The 17965-nt window shown below is 38.4% G+C and overlaps 1 protein-coding gene across 2 annotated transcripts in view; it reads right to left on the bottom strand.

Annotated features, from left to right (window-relative positions):
• LOC127620898 (disintegrin and metalloproteinase domain-containing protein 9-like) overlaps positions 1-17965 on the bottom strand; it is a 47884-nt gene that overhangs the window by 12798 nt on the left and 17121 nt on the right. For both annotated transcript variants that reach the window (XM_052094243.1, XM_052094242.1), the window contains 16 exons: positions 12467-12543; positions 11865-12087; positions 11086-11151; positions 9190-9261; positions 8890-9059; positions 8486-8567; positions 8229-8362; positions 7632-7803; positions 5730-5822; positions 3959-4154; positions 3396-3501; positions 3127-3310; positions 2944-3024; positions 2223-2328; positions 1535-1676; positions 1302-1368 (listed from right to left, as the gene is read on the bottom strand). In XM_052094243.1, coding sequence (XP_051950203.1) covers positions 1302-1368; positions 1535-1676; positions 2223-2328; positions 2944-3024; positions 3127-3310; positions 3396-3501; positions 3959-4154; positions 5730-5822; positions 7632-7803; positions 8229-8362; positions 8486-8567; positions 8890-9059; positions 9190-9261; positions 11086-11151; positions 11865-12087; positions 12467-12543 — 1971 coding nt within the window. The remainder of the gene's footprint in view (positions 1-1301; positions 1369-1534; positions 1677-2222; positions 2329-2943; positions 3025-3126; positions 3311-3395; positions 3502-3958; positions 4155-5729; positions 5823-7631; positions 7804-8228; positions 8363-8485; positions 8568-8889; positions 9060-9189; positions 9262-11085; positions 11152-11864; positions 12088-12466; positions 12544-17965) is intronic.

Raw genomic sequence — 17965 nt, 5'->3', positions numbered from 1 at the left:
TTCTCTAGATCAGTCAGGTTTCTGGGCTGTCGCTGAGAAACACGGAGTTTGAGCTCCCTCCAAAGATTCTCTATTGGGTTTAGGTCTGGAGACTGGCTAGGCCACGCCAGAACCTTGATATGCTTCTTACAGAGCCACTCCTTGGTTATCCTGGCTGTGTGCTTCGGGTCATTGTCATGTTGGAAGACCCAGCCTCGACCCATCTTCAATGCTCTAACTGAGGGAAGGAGGTTGTTCCCCAAAATCTCGCAATACATGGCCCCGGTCATCCTCTCCTTAATACAGTGCAGTCGCCCTGTCCCATGTGCAGAAAAACACCCCCAAAGCATGATGCTACCACCCCCATGCTTCACAGTAGGGATGGTACTCATCATTCTTCTTCCTCCAAACACGGTTAGTGGAATTATGACCAAAAAGTTCTATTTTGGTCTCATCTGACCACATGACTTTCTCCCATGACTCCTCTGGATCATCCAAATGGTCATTGGCAAACTTAAGACGGGCCTTGACATGTGCTGGTTTAAGCAGGGGAACCTTCCGTGCCATGCATGATTTCAAACAGTGACGTCTTAGTGTATTACCAACAGTAACCTTGGAAGCGGTGGTCCCAGCTCTTTTCAGGTCATTGACCAGCTCCTCCCGTGTAGTTCTGGGCTGATTTCTCACCTTTCTTAGGATCATTGAGACCCCACGAGGTGAGATCTTGCATGGAGCCCCAGTCCGAGGGAGATTGACAGTCATGTTTAGCTTCTTCCATTTTCTAATGATTGCTCCAACAGTGGACCTTTTTTCACCAAGCTGCTTGGCAATTTCCCCGTAGCCCTTTCCAGCCTTGTGGAGGTGTACAATTTTGTCTCTAGTGTTTTTGGACAGCTCTTTGGTCTTGGCCATGTTAGTAGTTGGATTCTTACTGATTGTATGGGGTGGACAGGTGTCTTTATGCAGCTAACGACCTCAAACAGGTGCATCTAATTTAGGATAATAAATGGAGTGGAGGTGGACATTTTAAAGGCAGACTAACAGGTCTTTGAGGGTCAGAATTCTAGCTGATAGACAGGTGTTCAAATACTTATTTGCAGCTGTATCATACAAATAAATAGTTAAAAAATCATACATTGTGATTTCTGGATTTTTTTTTTTAGATTATGTCTCTCACAGTGGACATGCACCTACGATGACAATTTCAGACCCCTCCATGATTTCCAAGTGGGAGAACTTGCAAAATAGCAGGGTGTTCAAATACTTATTTTCCTCACTGTATATAGTGAGTTAAATGGCAACAGTATAATAGTCAAACTCACCCCATCCTTTACTATACTGTTGGGGTTTCCCCGCTGGGATGCAGTAGTCTGCGGTCTGCTGTCAGTTCTGAGTAAACAATAAAAATCAGACACAACTGATCCATATTACCACTATAAACATCTAGATCTGGAATTGATTGTGGTGAAAGACTGCTCGGAGCTGAAGACATCATTTCAATGCAGTAATGTCAGTGGCTGTGAAAGGCCAATTATACATTACTTTATGTACTTACTCGTAGCCCTGAGAGCGCTTCTTTCTGAAAAAGCGCTGCTTAAGCTCATTCCTCTTGAAGAAGACATACAGAGCCAATGCCAGCAGAGGAAGCACCAGGAAAAAAAACACAAGCAGCCCATCTCTTGTGGAGGTATCTTTATCTGAGTGAGAGTTACAGTGAGAGAGAAAAATTCATTTAACATAGAAGACTTGCACCGTGAGTTCAGGGGTTCCCAACAACTTTTGTCAGATAAACCCCTATGACCTAAAATATTAATTTAATTAAGATTTAATAATTTTAATAGTTCACATATATATATATATACATATATATACATATATATATATATATATATATATATATATATATATATTTGGCATTTCTATCACAAATGACAAAGCCAAATGAAACTGTTTGCGAAACCCCGGACAGCGACCCTAGTCTCGCGAGTCTTTTAAGTAAGCAAAGGTTGCAGCTTCTTCTAGCCAATAAAGTCTCACTTAGGCAGGAAGAGACCCTCTAACTGACATCTAAACTGACAAACCAGAGACTGTTTTGTTAACATGCCTTTAGGGGGGTTTATAGACAGTCAATAAATGGACTGTGGGCTGCACATGGGCATGGGATAGGATAGCTTTAGATTAGATGTACTGACAATCCTACTTCTCCCTAAAGATGTAGCAGTGTGGCTGGCAAGTAGTCTTACCATTCCAGGTGGGGCCGCTGTCGATGCTTCCTCCGTACCCTGCGGCCTCACAGAATGGAGGATTCCAGCCATATTCACAATGGCAGTTTTTATTGCTGTTACAGACCTAAAACAATTGAACACAAATAAACACAATCAGCACACATAAGAGAATACAGATATTTTTGATTACAGAGTAGGTGTAAACAGGGACTAAAAATGGTTCAAGGAACGAAAACGAACGAAAGTTTTAGCAGAATGTAACAAAAATTAGAAAAAAGTGATTTTCAATTCTCCTAGAGTGAAAACAATCATTTTAAAATGCTGGAAACCGGTTCATTTTGCTCAGATAATTTTTTTCATGAACCTAAAAGCCAAAGCGTTTATCACAGTATATTTTTAGAATTACCACAGAATTACCACTTCTTGTTTCCCAAAAACAAAATGAAACATGTGCATTGAACCTCAATGAAACTGCTGCATCACACATTTCTTTGACTAACTGTTCATTGTGGATGTCACATACTGTGAATGAAGACCTTAAAACTATGTATAATGACTACATACAGTACACATGCAAATTCAGATACAAGGAAAACATTATAAGATGTAAAAAGTACTTTTCTCAAGTCTTCACTGAATTATTGTTAGATAAAAAAGTAAAAAAAATACAGTTTTTAGTCCCTGGGTGTAAATGATGAAAATGGTGGCATGGAAGTATGAGTCGTATATGCATATGTACCCCATGGCCATGGCATTTCTTTTCAACGTCACAGTCATAATTCAGCACGTCTGCGCTTCTGCATTCATAATTCAAACAAACCTGAAATACAAGTAAATAAATAAATACATAGGCTTTATGCAGTTCAGTCAATTGGCCCAAAACTTTGTGTGTGACAAAATTAGGATCTCTGTCCTCCATCACCTTTTTATCTCCACACTTGGTGCCTTCATTGACCATGCCAGGATCGGGCACGTCTGAGCCCAGCTGGAAGTCCACGCCCCAGCACGTTTTGTCAGCGATGGGGGTCTGGATGATTGACGGCTTGATGCCAAAAATGACTGACGTGAGAACATTCTCACATTGGAGCTTTCCACACATGGCATTCCTGAGTGAATGAGAGAGAGTGTGTGTGTATACATGTTCCTTTGGAACTGATTGCAAGTAATGCTGTGTGTCTTGCTTTGCTTTACCTGCTCTCACACCTCTTGAAACCACTGGAATGGTATCCACAGTTTCCAAAGCGATCACCTTTGGAGTTCACATCCTTAAAACACAGCTCAGGAGCAGCTTTAGCATCTGCACACATACAGACACAAACAATAACAAACTTGAATACATTTAATTTCTACTTTCAATCATTTAAAGCCATATTATCGGCAATTAAACATCCAAATACTTGTAAAGAATTGAACTGCTGTAACTGAATCAACAGTTATTCCAAGCTATTCTCAAACTATGTATTACTTGAGTTTATCAGTAGAGGGTGTGAGTGAGTCATTTACTACATTGAACAGCTACAATGTGACTTTCACATTACAGCCACAAGTATAATAAAAAGTGAATCAAATACCCCAAATAAATATTTAATTTTTTTTACAATTTTTTTTACATCAAATCATGGTGTATGATTGTGCAGGAAGCATTTGGCAAAACATACACATTCTATAATTTCTAAACAACACTAGTGTTACAATATATCATTTCATAATCAGTCAGCCCCTTATGATGAATTATTATATTATGTACTACTCACCAGTGCCGAATATGGCCTGGCACTGGGTTTCATAGTGCTGGCACTGGCCGTTGTAGCAGTACGCCTGATCCTGTTTGCAGGGATGGCCATTCTGTTTAAAGACATCATTCTGACAGAGGGCTGATGTGCCATTACAGTACTCCGGTAAATCACATTCATCAGTGCTGCTTCTGCAAACTGTGCCACCAGCTAAAAACTAAAATATAGACAGACAGAGACACACATAGATATGTATTACAGTGTGAAACTTATATGCAAAAAGCATATTGTCATGGCATATACATGTACAGTATATATATATATATATATAAGCTGTTACAAAACAATGTGAGCTGCCTTGCTGTCTATATGGGCAGTGGACCTTCTAAGTCATCCTAAATGAAGTCTCATAAGTGGTCAATTTGAAAGCTTTTCATGGGTTTTTGTATTCCTCATTTGTAAATCGCTTTAGATAAAAGTGTCTTCTAAATGAATAAAAGTACGTCACATAAATATCTCTTTGCATGAACCACACAAAAGACTTGCACAAGAGAGTCTTACGTTAGCATGTTGCTAAGCTAACATCTCAATCCTCAAGTATGCACAAAAATACATGATACAACATTTGTGTTGCGAGTCGTTAAAAGTACTTTCTAATGAAGCGCACCCATTAATGCGTTAACTTCAAAAAAAAAAATGTTGGGGGGTGAAATGTTGCATTGTTAAAAGATTAGTTCACCCAAAAATGACAATTCAGTCAATGTCAACTCCATATGACTTTTTCTTTTTCTTAACACAAAATGAGCGCTCAGTGATATCATACAATGCCAGTTTATAGTGACTACTGCTTCAAGCTTCAAAAGAACGCAGAAAGTATAATTCAAAAGTCTTATAAATTCTTCCATGAGACTCGTGACTGTTATCAAAGCATACAATAAGTATGGAGAGAAATCTAATGTATTATTTAGTGAAAATGTTCAAAGATCTTTTATATCATGAGTCTGCAAATGAGCTTTAGAGCTCTTTGCACGAGAGCAACAGTAGTTATGCTGCCACTCACAAGGTGGGACGTTCAAGCGAAAACTCATTCTGTTAATTTTGTTAACCAGCAGTGATATTGACAACAGAAAACACAACATAGCTGCACACAAACCAGAGAACAGAATTTACTAAACATGTCTGAAGAGTTTATAGTCGAAGAATAGATGCATTTCTATGCCCAGCCTTAGAATCAATCAAACAGTGAGAAGGAGTAGGCAGGGATGTCAGTCACCTCTTCTCCATTCTGAACCGATGAGTATATGTGACAAACCTGAAGAGAGTGAGAGCTACACAAAAATATTCTGAAGGTGTAACATTCTTGGCCAAAATCAAGTTGTTTTTAAACGGCTCATGAGATGCTGGCTTTAATATACTGTTACGAGAAAGTTTTGGACTGGTGCCAGATCACCGCGGGCATAGTTACCCACACAATGCCGAAAACAGAAAACAAGCGATTGATATAATGTACCGTCGCTTGTTGTCACAGCTAGTTAGGGCAAAAACTCTGATTAACATAGAAAAGAAACCTTTTATCGCATGTAATTTGCAATCAGGTTTGGACACTGTGTGAATAAGGCTGCCTGTAACATCCTCTATATTTCTGTTTGATTTTAAAAAAGTAAGGCTGGGCATATAAATGCAAACTTTTCAGAACAGCCTTTGTGAGTCTATGATGCCTCAAAATGTTGCACAAGTAGACAGCTCACTGTGTTTTGGAACGGAGCACAAGAGTTATAATAGTTATAATTACCCTGCAGTTTTTGCAGCAGACTCCGTACGCACACTGAGCACCAGACCTCAGCTTACACGTCTTCGGTTCACAGCACGGGTCCTTCTCGCACTCCTGAAACATTCACATAAACAACCTTCATAAATAACAAACCGAATCAGCACTATATCTTCAACATTAACCGTTACCCTAGTAATCTCACGTGTCTCTTCTAGAGCTTCAGAAGAGATCTCATCACTGTCACAAACTTTGCTTAAACTCAAACATTTCTCATCAAAGACCAATGTATCGGAGCTCAACCGAATTAATTCTACTATATGTAAAAATTTTAGGAGAAGCATTAGAGACAAAGTTTATACAGTTGAAGTCAGAAGTTTAAATACACATTAGCCAAATACATTTAAACTCAGTTTTTCACAATTTCTGACATTTAATCATAGAAAATATTCCCTGTCTTAGGTCAGTTAGATTTTTAGATAATACTTTGTTAGTATTTGGTAGCATTGCCTTTAAATTGTTTAACTTGGGTCAAACATTTTGGGTAGCCTTCCACAAGCTTCTCACAATAAGTTGCTGGAATTTTGGCCCATTCCTCCAGACAGAACTGGTGTAGCCGAGTCAGGTTTGTAGACCTCCTTGATTGCACACGCTTTTTCAGTTCTGCCCACAATGTTTCTATCAGATTGAGGTCAGTGCTTTGTGATGGTCACTCCAATACCTTGACTTTGTTGTCCTTAAGCCATTTTGCCTCAACTTTGGAGGTATGCTTGGGGACATTGTCCATTTGGAAGACCCATTTGCGACCAAACTTTAACTTCCTATCTGATGTCTTCAGATTTTGCTTCAATATATCCACTTAATTTTCCTTCCTCATGTTGCTATCTGTTTTGTGAAGTGCACCAGTCCCTCCTGCTGCAAAGCACCCCCACAACATGATGTTGCCACCCCCATGCTTCACGGTTGGGATGGTGTTCTACGACTTGAAAGCCTCTCCCCTTTTCCTCCAATAACAATGTTCATTATGGCCAAACAGTAAAATTTTTGTTTTATCAGATGAGAGGACATTTCTCCAAATAGTAAAATCTTTGTCCCCATGTGCACTTGAAAACTATAGTCTGGCTTTTTTATGGCGGTTTGGAGCAGTGGCTTCTTCCATACTGAGCAGCCTTTCAGGTTAGTAGATATAGGACTCGTTTTACTGTGGATATAGATACTAGTCTACATGTTTCCTCCAGCATCTTCACAAGCTCATTTGCTGTTGTTCTGGGATTGATTTGCACTTTTTGCACCAAACTACATTCATCTCTAGGAGACAGAATGAGTCTCCTTCCTGAGTGGTATGATGGCTGTGTGGTCCCACGGTGTTTATACTTGCATACTATTGTTTGTGGAAGACTTGTGGAAGTCTTGGCTGATTTCTTTTGATTTTCCCATGATGTCAAGCAAAGAGGCACTGAGTTTGAATGTAGGCCATAAACTACATCCACAGGTACACCTCCAATTGACTCCACTTAGCCTGTCAGAAGCAATCTGGCTAATTGCCTAAAGGCTTGACATAATTTTCTGGAATTTCCAAGCTGTTTAAAGGCACAGTTAAATTAGTGTATGTAAACGTCTGATCCACTGGAATTGTGATATAGTCAATTAAAAGTGAAACCATCTGTCTTTAAACAATTGTTGGAAAAAATGATTTGTCTCATGCACAAAGTAGATGTCCTAAACGACTTTCCAAATATATAGTTTGCTAATATGACCTCTGTGGAGTGGTTAAAAAAATATGATTTAATGACTTCAACCTAAGTGTGTGTAAACTTCTGACTTCAACAGTAATCGGATGAAAAAAGTCTCCTGGGGTATGAAAGAGCAACCTATGTTCAATACAATATTCCTCAGGAAAACAAATTTTATCACAAAATGACTCACTTCCTCTGATCCACAGTCACACTCCTCATCCATGTCCACCAGCTTGTTCCCACAGAAGGGGGCGCTGTATGCCTCTTCTGGCCGTGGTATATTCAGAAGACAACGGCCACCTGAGTTTAAGATCATCTTCTCAAAGTCATCAGCACTACAGCTGCTGAAGTTACGAGAACCACTAAGAGAGAGAGCAAAAGAGAAGGAAAGAGTTTTGGAGAATAACAGAATAATTACAAATGTAATTCTAACAGTACATTAGTAAAATTTATAATACGCTTTATTTTTCAGTAATCTCTTTTAATGTTACTATTCATTTTAAATATACATAATTGCGTAATATATAACATTTCTGTGTATAAGATGATGGAGCAGCAGTGCTTTTAAAGGGATGAATGCAAATATGCAATATTTCAGAGATGGTCTAAAAGCTGAAGCACAGCATGCTGTCAACATGCAAAATAAAACCAGCACTTAAAATATCAGAACTGTTTTTAACAACAAATCTAAACACACCTTTCTTATCAACTAGTCAGCTGTTGGACGACTAGTTATCCATCATAGCCCATCCCTGCTAATAACACATCCAAACACACAAACACTCACCTTGCTCCTGAGCCCATGATGCAGTTTCCGACTTCACATTTACAGTTTCGATTATCATCATGATTCATCCCAAGATTGTGACCAAGCTCATGAGCCACGATGGAGGAGAATGACAATATATTATTACCGGTGAACTGAAGGGAAGAACACAAATACACATGCACAAAAATTGATACAGAGATTCAGATAATGGTGAACATGAAATCTCAAAACAGCAGACATTGTAGCATATGAGGAGCAGATCAGAGGCATCATACCGCATTAATTCCACTTCCATGACTTCTGGAACAAGCCGTACCAACGAAAGCCATGCCTGCTGTTGCACCAAAGCCTTTCTTTCTGTAAAATGAGAGGCAGAATCAGACAAGCAGCACAATAGACACACATCTTTGTTAAAAGTGCAATAAATATAACCAATTTAAAGGAACATATTGTGAAAAACATGATTCTTCTTGGCCTTCTGAAGAGAGAAATAAATGGCCCCTTTAAAAAAAAAAAAACTAGATAACCCTAACGCATTAAAACATGTCACAAATGGCTGCTAACTTCAAAAACAATACATGAATTGCAACATAAATTGGCACTCCTGTAAAGATCATCACCTAAATACTCGAAAGCATTTTTAAACCTGATGTACATTGTAAAAGAGGAAGTCACTTACAGGATGAGCTGAGCACTGTCATGGCGTCGACGGTTTGCCAGTTCTTTCTCTCTCCACTGAGTGAAGCGGCCCAGCACCTCCCCTGCACTGCCGTCTGTATTGATGGGGTTCTGCAGGGACCAGATCTCCAACCCCACTAAAACTATACGAATATTCAGAGCAATATACATCTACAGGAGAGCAGGAAAAGGAGAGAGGGAATCACTGCACATGGGAATCACTGCACATCTTAATGGTCACTGTTCAGTAATACAAAAGAAATCTCTTTGTATCCATCTTAAAAAGTACAGGCAAACTTACACTGTCAACATAGTTAGCGATCTGCACCATCTCCTCACGTACTGCTGTCTGATTCTGGTTTTTGTAGTTGAACTGCGAAAAAAGGAGGGGTTTTAGATCGTGGAGGGACCTAATTCACGGTTCTTGTTCAGAACTGTTTAATGTTTTTTAAATGTATTTTACATTTTTCTGACTTTCGGTTTTATTAACAGTTCCAAAACTTGCAATTTTTCGCCGATGCGAACTGAACACTTTTCTAAAATACTCACTGACTGTGTTAACCGCAGCACAATTCAGCGGCAGTGCTGAATTCTGATTTCCAAACAAATTATTCTAATTAGCCGGTTCATTTGGATCTATAGTGTGAAACACAGCACGAGCAATGTAGTCTGAATCCCAAACGAAGGACTCTTGTGAACCTGTTCTTTCGAATCTACAGTGTAGTACGATTCATGAACAAATGACTCTAATGAGTCAGTACTTTTGAATCTACTGCACACAAAACACAATACAGTGCATTCAGTGTAGTCTGATTTCCAAACAAATGACTCTAATGAGTCGGTTCTTTTGAATCTACAGCACACAAAAAACACAGCATGAGCAGTGTCGAATGATTCTAAACCAATGACTATTTTGAGCCTGTTCTTTTGAATCTGCAGTGCACAACATACAGTGCATCCAGTGTATTGCGATTCCTGAACAAATTACTCTTGTGAGCCGGTTCTTTTGAATCTATAGTGTGAAACACACAGCACAAGCAGTGTAGACTGATTCCAAAACGAAGGACTCTTGTGAGCCTGTTCTTTCGAATCTACAATCACACAATATATACAGTGAAATCAGTGAAGTACGATTAACAAACAAATGACTCTAATGAACCAGTTAATTTGAATCTACAGCACAAAACACACAGCACACCCAATATAGTCCAATTTCCAAACAAATGACTCTAATGAGCCGGTTCATTTGACTCTATAATGTGAAACACGGCACGAGCAATGAAGTCTGAATCCCAAACGAAGGACTCTTGTGAACCTGTTCTTTCATATCTACAGCGCACAGTGCTACAAGTGTATTACGATTCATGAACAAATAACTAATGAACTGGTTAATTTGAAACTACAGCACAAAACACACAGTGCATCCAATGCAGTTTGATTCCAGAACAAGTCCTCATATTTATTTTACATTTTATGCATTTGGCAGATGCTTTTATCCAAAGCGATTTACAGTGCACTTATCACAGACAATCCCCCCGGAGCAACCTGGAGTTAAGTGCCTTGCTCAAGGACACAATGGTGATGGCTGTGGCGATCGAACCAGCAATCTTCAGATTACCAGTTATGTGGTTTAGCCCACTACGCCACCACCACTCAGTGGAATTTTATAAAATAAGTTTTCACATAATCTGTACTTTAGAATTTGTATTTAATATATAGGTAGGATCAATTATTGGATTGCATTAATGCCTCTAAATGTCTGTGTAAACACGAGTTGTATTACATTAATTTATGATATGTTATATATTTTCTGTCCTGATATGCAACAGGCTTGCATTTTTTCTTCTTCAAATAATTCTTCCTTAAAAGAACTAAAAGAATCGTTAGTGGAATAGTTGAGGAATTGGAATCGGAACCATAATCATTAAATTCCTTAAAATTCCCAGCCCTAGTGGACACAGTTTTCAGATGGATGCTAAAGATAACCAGGAAGAGACGATCAAACATTTTCAACCCATACATATCCAAATGTTCAAAAAATCTTTTGACATTTCCGCATAGTGCTCTCACACCAGCCGCTCTCAGTTTAGTAGTACAGTCATCAGACAATAAGAAATGATTAATCACTGCTAATAAATGTCCTGAAGTAGAAAACATGTTTTTGATTTTGAAGATGTCTTGATTCAAGTAGACTTACTCTTTCATTGTCCACCACCAGTAGCAGTTCCACATAGTGAGTCTGGTGCAGCACTGCCCTCTTTCGCTGTTTGGAGAGACAGACAACAACATGATATAAGACCAATGTTCAATAAAAAAATGAAAATTATCACAATAAACAAATCTTCCACCAAGTAATATAGTTCTATAGCATAACTGTAGGTTGTTTGCAGTTGCCAAGCAAACAAAATATTGTGCTGTCACAGGTGTGTCTATATCAGTGTAACAGGGCAGAGGGCGGGGCTGGGTCGTGCTTATACACACCCGGTCCCTTATCAGGCTAATTAAGCCTCCGAGAGGGATAAAGGCAGACTGCCGATGGTGGTGCGACAGAGAGAGATTGTTTAAGGGCAGCTGACCTTCATGTGTGTGTTTGTGTCTTTTGTTTAAGTTTTTCATTAAAATATTATTTATATCTTCAAGCCGGTTCTTGCCTCCTCCTTTCCCGTATATCCCCTTTACAATGGTGCCGGAACCTAGGAAGGAGGAGGGATACGGTATAGTAGAGTTCTCGCCACTACCATCCACCACAACGGAGTGGCCGCCGACCACGAGGGAAGAAGGGGCTCCTAACCGACCGCCTGGAGCGGTCAGAGCCGCTGCCAGGGGCGGAGGAGTCCCCTACTAGCCACTGAAGTTTTTCATAAAAGTATTATTTATATTGTCAAGCCGGTTCTCGCCTCCTCCTTTCCTGTAAAGATGTTTTTATTTTTGAAGAATATTCACTGAGCACTTTTATTGTGATTTGGGGTGACTCACCCTAGATAGATGGCTGCCAGCTTGGCCAAATGTAATGTTATGGACATGACTATCTTTAGGTTGCCTTGGCGATGCTTTGTCATCATGGTCATGAGAGTGAGGCGTCCCACAGTTGAGAGGTTCTGTCTCTACATCCTCCAAACGATACACCAAGTGCTCATTGCCGGTGGAACCTTCCAATGGTTCAATGCCGAAACTGGTGCTCTCAGTGTTGATTACACCCCTAAGATACAACATGAACACACACACACACACACACACACACACACACACACACACACACACACACACACGAAACTTAAGCAAGCACTACAAACTACTACTAACTTAAGGTTCCACCCTCCTCAAAACTGTCAATTTAACCCCCGCAGGTAAAGACATGTTGCAAGCCAGATTCAAACGCACAACATCTGAATTAGCACCACAGCTCAAAATGTCAGGGCAGTAACTGCTAAACTATAACTTCAACAGAGAGATTTATTAAGAATTGTACATTTAGATTTCATGTTGTCTTTATTATGCTGTAATGGTTTCACAGTTAGCTCCTAATGTAACATTTTAACACTCAATCAGTTTAAAGCTTCAGTGAAGGTGGATATTACCTTAACCCAGAGCACAAACTGAGTGCAGCAGAAGAACCCTCAACATCCTCTATGTAACCACGGTAAAGACAGTGACCCTGGTGGAAGAGAGAGAGACTTAATAGGATTTCAAAGTCTTGACATACAAACAGCAACATTTCTGCCATTCAAAAAACAGTTTCAGCAAGTTCAGCTCAAGAACTATACATTTTTATGTGCCGTACCTACAACCAATCAGGTTATATAACCACATAACCATAACTGTCAGTTAGACATCATCCTCTATTAATTTAGTACCAAGCTGGGTTTAGAGGGTTTTAAAGTGACATTACACACTCAAATTCATGGTGGTTTATTCCTGCACTCATGATCTATTTGTTTACTCTTTTGTAATAAATACCATTTTCTATAAGCATAAACATTTTCAATGGTGAACATCATTATGGCATTATCTTGATCAGCGATTCCCAACCGGGGGTACGCAAGCAAGTTCCAGGGGGTAAGCGATAAATTATTACATTTTGCTGTATTGAACCTAACAAAAAAAATAAATAAATAAATAAAAAAAAAATCACAGGAACGGTTTATAAAATAACGGAGATGGGTAAAAATATCGATATCCATTATTATCTAAATTAATCGCTTTCTTCATTTGAACAATCCAGATATTTTATTCTATGCAAAGATTGGCACAGAGATCTTTTCGCTGCGTTTTGAGGGTTAGTTTGGTTTGACCATCCCATTTAATGTGTCCAAAGATGAGATCCACACAATCCATTTGACATTGAATAATGTATTTTTTAATACCCTTTCTGTTCTTTACAGGTATTTGATCAAAAACAATAAAACAGAAAAATGCATTCTAATCAAACATATCACGGATGCGCTAAAGAAAACGGTGTGTATCCTTTTTCGTTAATATGTGCTCACTGGCTGAACTACCGTCGATAGTCTTAAAGAGACAGTACTGTTTAAGCACATGTTCTACTATATTATTAGTTGTAAATAACAAATTATGCATCTAAACAATAAACATGTACTAAACTGTATGTATGCGATAAAATATATGTAATTTCCAGACAACACAAGTATTGATGAAATACATTGTATATTTTTTAAAAAGCTCAAATATGACCAAAATTATGAAAAACTACTGATAGGAAAACACTGATCTTGAGAACAGAGTGAACGATGGCCAATATAAATAATAACATTTTATAATAGCAAATAAGATGTACACAAAATTGAAACGTTTAGAACTTATACATAATATTTGCTAAAATTTCACAAAAAATATCTGCACTCTCCATTGACGTGGCTGTTGGTAAATACTGTAACCGACAAAAGGAGAAATGACCACAATTATTCAGCTATTAGGCACAGTTATTGACTAATGCCGAATCGGCCACAAGTTTAATCAGCCTGGTCGCTAAATCTGTCTTTCACTTATTTGTATGCATGTATGTGTATATCAAAGTGTGTCAGCTCTGGACAGTTGGTTGTGGTTTCATTAGTGCATTGTGTTCATATTGGTGTGTAAGTGAATAAACAGGGAAAAGAAGCTCTCAGTAGACAGGATGAATCAGTCTCTGATATCAGTCTTTGAGCTGCACTAATGAAACACTATTTCAGGATTACTAGAGAAGCAGAAATGCTTTATATCGGAGTTCTCAGTGTAAACCTTAGATAACCCCTAATGCACACGGGCCGTCTATTGTTCGGAAGTGTGGGTCCTAAACTCTATGAATGGCATTATCAGTGGACACAGAGCATCAAGAAAGTAGATAAAAGTTTCAAAATACTAACTTTTTAGTGGCTCTTGCTTATACTTGGGTTTAGGGATCTGCACACACACCAAAAGTAACCCAAAGTATTAAACTTTTGCACAGAACTCGACCTGCACCGTTTGTGCAAGGGACATGAATGATATCTCAAACTGTGCAACTTGTTCAGGAGAAGTGTGCAATTACATTTCTAAACAATCATACTTAAAATCCCATAGAGTTACACTGAAAAAGGACTAGAGTCATATCTATAGACTAGATAATATATAGCATTAGTGTAGGGGCAATAGTTATAGGGCAAAATTTGTTAACTTATGCAAATACATGTGAGACAGTAAGATGATATTTTTTTTTTTTTTGTATACAAGATAACGCTCAATAAAAATATCCACTTCAGAAAAATGGGTGCACAATTTGCTTTAAATTTTAATAACATTTGGCATTTCATAACATCTCAAGTATTCTATAAACAAATAAATCTCTATTGTGATTGGATTCAATATTTTGCAGCATTCTCATAGATTACATATTTCTTGCAAACAGTTTTCAGACGAATGAAACAGTGAAAACTCACTGTCTGTTCGCAATCTGCATCGAATCTATTTATCCATTCAGACCATCTATTTAATGCATTTCATTAGTATTATTATTAAAGTGTAATTTTGTGATTGTCCTGCAGGGGTCTGCATAAGTCTGTGCCCTAACAATGCTTTTAGTGCTGAACAATTACTCCAGAGCACTCGTAAATCGACTAGAATTTTCAAGTACTAATTAAGTTACAATGCTTTTGGGAAATGGGCCGAAAAACTAACGTGAAACACAAGTTGGATTCTATGATCTACTTAGGCTTACAATACTTTTGGGTAACGAGGCCCAGCTCTCTTTTTACCATCTGGGTGGGCTACAAGTCCTGGCAGTTTGGTTTGAACAAATGTTCTTTTTGCAGTGAGGAGGAAGTTTTGAGTTCTGAAACTTACAGTATATTTTTATAGTAAAGTTACCTCGTATTTGTCAAAAGATCAAGGGAAATTTTATTCCTCGTGTCATCACGACCCCTTTAAAGTCAGCATGAAATCAAAATTGTGTGAAATCAATTCATCCATGTATACGCTGATCAGCCACACCATTAAAACCACCTGCCAAATATTGTGTAGGTCCCCCTCGTGCTGCCAAAAGAGCGCACGAGGGGGATTCTGTAGCATTCTGAGATGACATTCCTCTCACTACAATTGTACAGAGCAGTTATCTGAGTTACTGTAGACTGTCATTCCCAGGAGATCTGCAGTTACTGAAATACTCAAACCAGCCCATTTGGCACCAACAATCATCCCTGAGATGATCTAATCAGCCAATTGTGCATAAGCAGCACAATGCATAAAATCATGCAGATCCGTGACAGGAGTTTCATTTAATGTTCACATCAACCATCAGAATGGGGGAAAAAATTTGATCTCAGTGATTTGGCATGATTGTTGGTGCCTGATGGGCTGGTTTGAGTATTTCTATACCTGCTGATCTCCTGGGAATCACAACAGTCTCTAGAATTTACTCAGAATGCTGCCAAAAACAAAAAAACATTCAGTGAGCAGTAGTTCCGTGGATGGAAATGCCTTGTTGATGAGAGAGGTCAACAGAGAATAGTCAGACTGATTCGAACTGACAAAGTCTACAGTAACTCAGATAACCACAATGTACAATTGTAGTGAGAGGAATATTATCTCAGAATGCTATTCTGAGATGCAGGTTGGCGCTGTTTTGGCAGCACGATGGGGACCTACACAATATTAAGCAGGTGGTTTTAATGTTGTGGCTGATCAGTGTTTTACAAAAAAAATAAGACCTCGTAATCTGTAATCACGTAGACATGCTGTAGAGGTGATGAAGAGGTCGCAAAACCCTGTTCCCTACCCCAAAGTACCTTGGATACAGGCCTGCTGGCTTGAATTTGTAAATATTGAAGAAGGAATAACTGCAAATTTGCAGTTGTGCTCGACCAAAGGTGATCACTTCTGAAAGAAACGCAAGTTGGACGCAAAGAAAGAAGCTGGAGTGTATTTAATTATTCTTAATGTAGGCATTTTCTGAGGAATCTTTACTGCATGAGTATAAGAATACTTAATTTTTTATATTTAGTGTATTGTGATTCAAAACGTTATAACATTTGTAAGTACAATTGTCAATACACATCTACAATTACACATTTTGATAAATAAAAACAAGGTACAGTATATGGTCTATTGTGATGTCCAATTAAGAAATATTCCCACAGTAAAGAATGCTAATAGAGATTAAACTAGGGATGCACAGATGTATCGGCTGCCGATAATTATCTGCCAATTATTTACCAAAAAATGCAGATATGAAAAACTGATGGTTTATTTATCATTAATTAGTAACACACTTTGCAAAAACTCTGTGAATTCAAATCCACAATCCAGAAATAACAAAACCGCCAATATGTAGAAGGTTTGGCACTCGTAAGAACATGTAATATTTCTTTTTTTTTTTTAAACATAAACGGACATGACAGTTGTGAAAACGGCACTTACCTACAAGCTACATGTTGCGGGAAACCATCTAAAAAGCTTTGAAACCAGCAGACTTTGACCTCTGAGATATCTGTATGATATCTGTTAATGCTGCATGATTCATTTAATTTAGATCAAAATTGCAATTTAATTTAAATTAGCAAAATAACCTTTTTTTCAAAACAATAATCATGTGATATTATTTTGTAATTTTTTTGTATCTTTTTATCTTGCATTTATCTTTCACTTTGGTACTCTTTAAAATTTTGGCCAGTCATGTGTTCAAACAGATCCAAAGTTCAATGGAAATTATTTATTGTTAGAACAGTGAGAAAGCTTTTGTACCTCTTAGTACTTTTTTAAGCACTCTGAGGTAAAACAGTGATTTGATGACAAAATCGTATTGTATAACAGTATCATATCGGTCAAGATTCTTCATATCGGTGCATCTACTAATAGAGATTAAAACTGAAGAAAGGATATTCAATATTCATAATAGTGGTCTACTGATATGGGTTTTTCCATGGCTGATTATAAGATCATTACATTTGTTGTTCAAACGAAAGGGGGCAGGGACATTCTCCCCTGGGCCAAATAAACAGACTATGCCAAGGAGGACCTTAGCGGGCCCACCTCATCACAGAACCCGTGACAACGTGCCCAGTTGTCCCCCCCAGTGACAGCCCTGCGAATAGGGATAGTCAGCAGGATGAGTCTAACACACTCTTACGCAAACCACAGTAGGTGAAATAAAAGAATGAGACAGTGAAATGAAAAGTATGAGAAATCTCAACGGCATGTAGCAAACATGATGTCATTCAGGTCAGGGCCAGTTTTCTCTCTCAACAGATGAAAGAACTTGTGCTACTCTATTCACTGCTTCCACCACTCATCACTCAATCCATTAATCTTTCTTCTATACTCTTATTTTTTTATTTTTAGTTCTGCCTCTGTCAGTTCTTACAGTAGTATAAAACTGTATTCCAGTTAGTGTGAGTAATACAGCTCTTCCCAGAACTGCTCCACTGCCCTTGGCATCAGATATTGGTAGCGTTATGCTGGAACCCTGAGGACATCGCAGCAACAATTACAACAGCAGACAACACTGATGATATAATGCAGCTGTTCTTCTCTTGTACCATTCTGTGCACAGTAAATCTGCTAAAACGTATACATTGACAGGTGAGAGTAGCAGTTCCTTTTGTTAC

This window comes from Xyrauchen texanus, chromosome 27 (genome assembly GCF_025860055.1).
Source record: "Xyrauchen texanus isolate HMW12.3.18 chromosome 27, RBS_HiC_50CHRs, whole genome shotgun sequence".
Lineage (NCBI taxonomy): Eukaryota > Metazoa > Chordata > Actinopteri > Cypriniformes > Catostomidae > Xyrauchen > Xyrauchen texanus.
This window is presented reverse-complemented; position numbering and strand designations above follow the sequence as displayed.